Here is a 3421-nt window from a genome sequence, read left to right as displayed (position 1 = left end):
GCCCTCCGCACACAATATTCACTCCCGGGCACCACTAGAGGGCCTTCATAGAGATACTATTAAGGGCTACAAGAGAAGCATATTGAGAAACGTCCAAATTTTTCTCTACCAATCACCGAGACAGCTACTTGTAGCAACTACAACAGCTGGGCACCACTGACTCAGTGGCACGGAGGTGCCTACCTTACTGCGAGTGCGTACATGGTCGCCAGTCTCCAGTGATGGGAGAAACTACTTCGATTCCTCACGCTCGTCCTCTTTCGACCGCTTCTGCTGCAATTCTTTTGCCGCGTGGCTCTCATACTCCTCCACCAATGAAATAGCATTGTTGTTAGGCGAGTACTTTCGCATTATCTCCTCACATCTGGTACCTCGGGAGAACTTGTTCAGCACCGGGTAGATGCGGAGTGCTAACTTAGCACTGCTAAGCCAGCCTGCCTCTTTCCTCGATAGTCTCGTTCGCGAGGGGCATCTTTCTGCAATGACCAGTATTTGCTCAGACTACGGAAGAGCATAATAGGCCATGTAAGGATCAGGATGCGTGTATGAAAGTCACGACATCTCGCATGGGCACCACTGGGGTGCCTGCAATACAGCACTGCACTGCAGATGAGTGATCCGTGTTGATCCAAATAAGTGATCTCGGATCACTCAGTACGAGTGATTCCGCCCAATACGAACTACCATCTAAACACAAATCCGCTCCCTCGTCCTTCTGTGACCATGTGCGGATTGCAATGATGTGGAAAATATGAAAATCCAACGAACCCTTAACGAATCTAAGTCTTTACTAACGACCTACTACCACTTACAATAGTCCATCCATCATCCTCCCAGTGCTGCAACTATACTTATCTATATCGACAGAACCAAAGAACTTTGCGAAATAGTCACCACTCAGAGACTTCGGAACTATAATGCAATGCTCAACACAATCACCAACAACCCACCAAGGTTCGACTCTCGCGTGCGAAATTTCAATTTCTTCTTCCGATTATAAAACAGCAAAAATTTGCTCCATTGCGGGGTTGCCCATTCGTAAAGCGGCAAATTGCTCCTCTGAAAAGTAGCAATTTGCTCAATAGTAGAAGGGGCAATTTATTGGTTTGCCCCTTTTTTGAGCAATATTGCTCAATTTTGTTACATAGTAGCACTTCACATAGCTGCAACTTTTGTATATTGTAGCAAATTTCTGAAATATAAACAAGCAAACGATATTCATTCGAGCAGTTTCTGTTATACAAAACAGCAAATTTGCGTATTTGTAAAGTGAATTTTGCTACTTTGCTCCTTTGTATATCAGCCATAGCGTTTTTACACACTAGCACAACAGCAAAAGCCGCAGAAAATATACATTCCAGCTAATTGGCACTTTTTTGCTATTTGCTCCTTTGCTACTTTGTGAATGAGCCAGAGGAGGTGTCATAGAAGTGAGTGAAAGACGCACTGGTACTCGTGATGTACCGTTACACTACATCAAGCGAGATCGAAATGACTGATACCCATAATGCAGACAACTGTGTGCGCTCCAACGGTTGGAGTCCAACCTAATAGATTCTATCATAGCTGCTGGAAGTGCGCACAAACAGAGTATGCAGAGATACTGCTTCTCATGTACCATCAGTAGTGCTGGAAGCACCGACAACAAGATTGTGGAATACAGAAACACAGAGTAAGAAGAATGATAGCTCACTTCACAAGGTGTTTCCGTCAGCCTAGACCAACATAGGGCTCACGCATTGTGCGTTAATGACATGAACTTAATGTGCAAGCGTGCAAGCTGAGTATCATCTCAGCATTCCGACTGGGGGGAGACTGCCGCGCGTGGAGATACCACTACGACGATCTGAACAGCCGCCTCCAACGGTGATTCCATGACAGGATTCCTGTCTGTCTGTCCTTCTTTATTTATTTCCTTACAGTTGATCCGTGCACGGTTTGTGACAAGTTCATGCCGCACGAGGTTGTGCGGAATTTTGTTCATTGGTAGCGTTTTACGTGAAGTACGCGAGTTGATCGATATTAGTAGAGCAGAAGGGCTCCGGAATGAGGGAGACTCCGGGGATCTTTTCCTTTGGTAACACCAGGATGTGGTTGGACTTTGGTAGCAAGTTGAAAACATCTTCTGATGACAACCTCATCATCAAGGGCAGATGCAAGTGTTGGGTTTCTCACCGTGGGTGAATGGCTTAACCAAGAGCATGTAACAGTTGGGAGTCAACTTTGGCACACGACAACCCTTCGACCACTCTCTCTCAACTGTGACAGTCGCAGTTGAGAATTTGACGTGCATCCAACAGTTGTTGTTCTTCCTTTGTACCCCATGAGGAGCTACACCCACATCTGCTTGTTGACCGTTGTGTCGGCCGCTTTTTCACCTCCAACTTCCTCCGCTGGTGACCATCTAGAGTTCTACAAGGAGCTGAACTATCCTTGGGTTGATAAGGAGGGCCCCCTATGCTTGAACGAAACTCTATGCCCTCAAAACCCCAACTATACTTGGAGCAGCTACTTCAAGTACTTTCTCGATAAGGGTGTCAAAAACTTCGTTCTCGGAGGCCTCATCATGGCAAGGAGTAGCATATGGTTCTCCGGAGCTTTCCACTCCTTTGACCAATGGAATCTCTCTGCGTTCATTGCACTGCGGAAGGAAGTGCGAGCTCGAGGTGGCAGGATACTGGGTGACCTGCACGACCAGCAAGTTGAGCGGGAGGGGTCTTTCAACAAGACACTCTTCCGCGAGAATGTTGACAAGTTCTTGCAGCACTTCCCCGTCGACGGCTTCAGGATAAAGGATTTCCTTCCCTATAGTGAACAGACCACCCAACATGTGAAGGAGGCTTTAGAGGTTTTCAATGAGATGAAGTTGACTTCTTCGATCCGGTGAGTCTTGCGGTGCATGAGAAACCCCCAGTAGCATCTCGCGTGTATATTGGGCCGGTTAGAATCACCAGATACAGTTGGATTGTCAGGGTGCAGCCTTCCCAGCTGGATGCATTCGCGAAGGCCAAATTGGGAGGAATCCCGAAGACAACTTTCCTCTCTTTGTGGCCGAAATACTGTGACAAGGAGGAGACAATCGCGTTTAACACAGACAAGTTCGCTGAACAAGCCATCAAGAACGCCACTGTGGCTGGTGTGGATCCAAGCAAGATTGTTCTGGAAGTGAGCACAAACAGTATCGTGATCAGCTCGTCGTCTTCGTTCCTGAGTGCGTATCCCGGATATATAAATTATAAAATATAATTGATGTCCCCATTAAATCTCAGGTGCCTCTCCTCGTTCGAGCCTCCTGTTCCGACGATTTGTTCGGGTACTCGATGGCGATATACCAATATCATCAAGATCCACAGGGCAACGGCATGTTCCACACGAAAGATGGCGACTACTACTTCTTTTCGCAGCCACGTGCTACCGACAA

The 3421-nt window shown here is 46.9% G+C and overlaps 1 protein-coding gene across 1 annotated transcript in view; it reads left to right on the top strand.

The window, feature by feature from the left end:
* Positions 1 to 2323: 2323 nt before the first annotated feature.
* The window catches only part of Pmar_PMAR024162 (hypothetical protein), a gene marked incomplete at both ends in the record, with an annotated part of 1357 nt that continues 259 nt past the window's right edge, over positions 2324 to 3421 (top strand). The window contains 2 exons of the mRNA XM_002777276.1: positions 2324 to 2883; positions 2973 to 3165. Coding sequence (XP_002777322.1) covers positions 2324 to 2883; positions 2973 to 3165 — 753 coding nt within the window. The remainder of the gene's footprint in view (positions 2884 to 2972; positions 3166 to 3421) is intronic.

Source organism: Perkinsus marinus (assembly GCF_000006405.1).
Source record: "Perkinsus marinus ATCC 50983 genomic scaffold scf_1104296952136, whole genome shotgun sequence".
Taxonomy (NCBI): Eukaryota; Perkinsozoa; order Perkinsida; family Perkinsidae; genus Perkinsus; species Perkinsus marinus.
The sequence above is the reverse complement of the archived record's forward strand: the minus strand, read 5'-3'. Positions and strand labels throughout refer to the sequence as shown.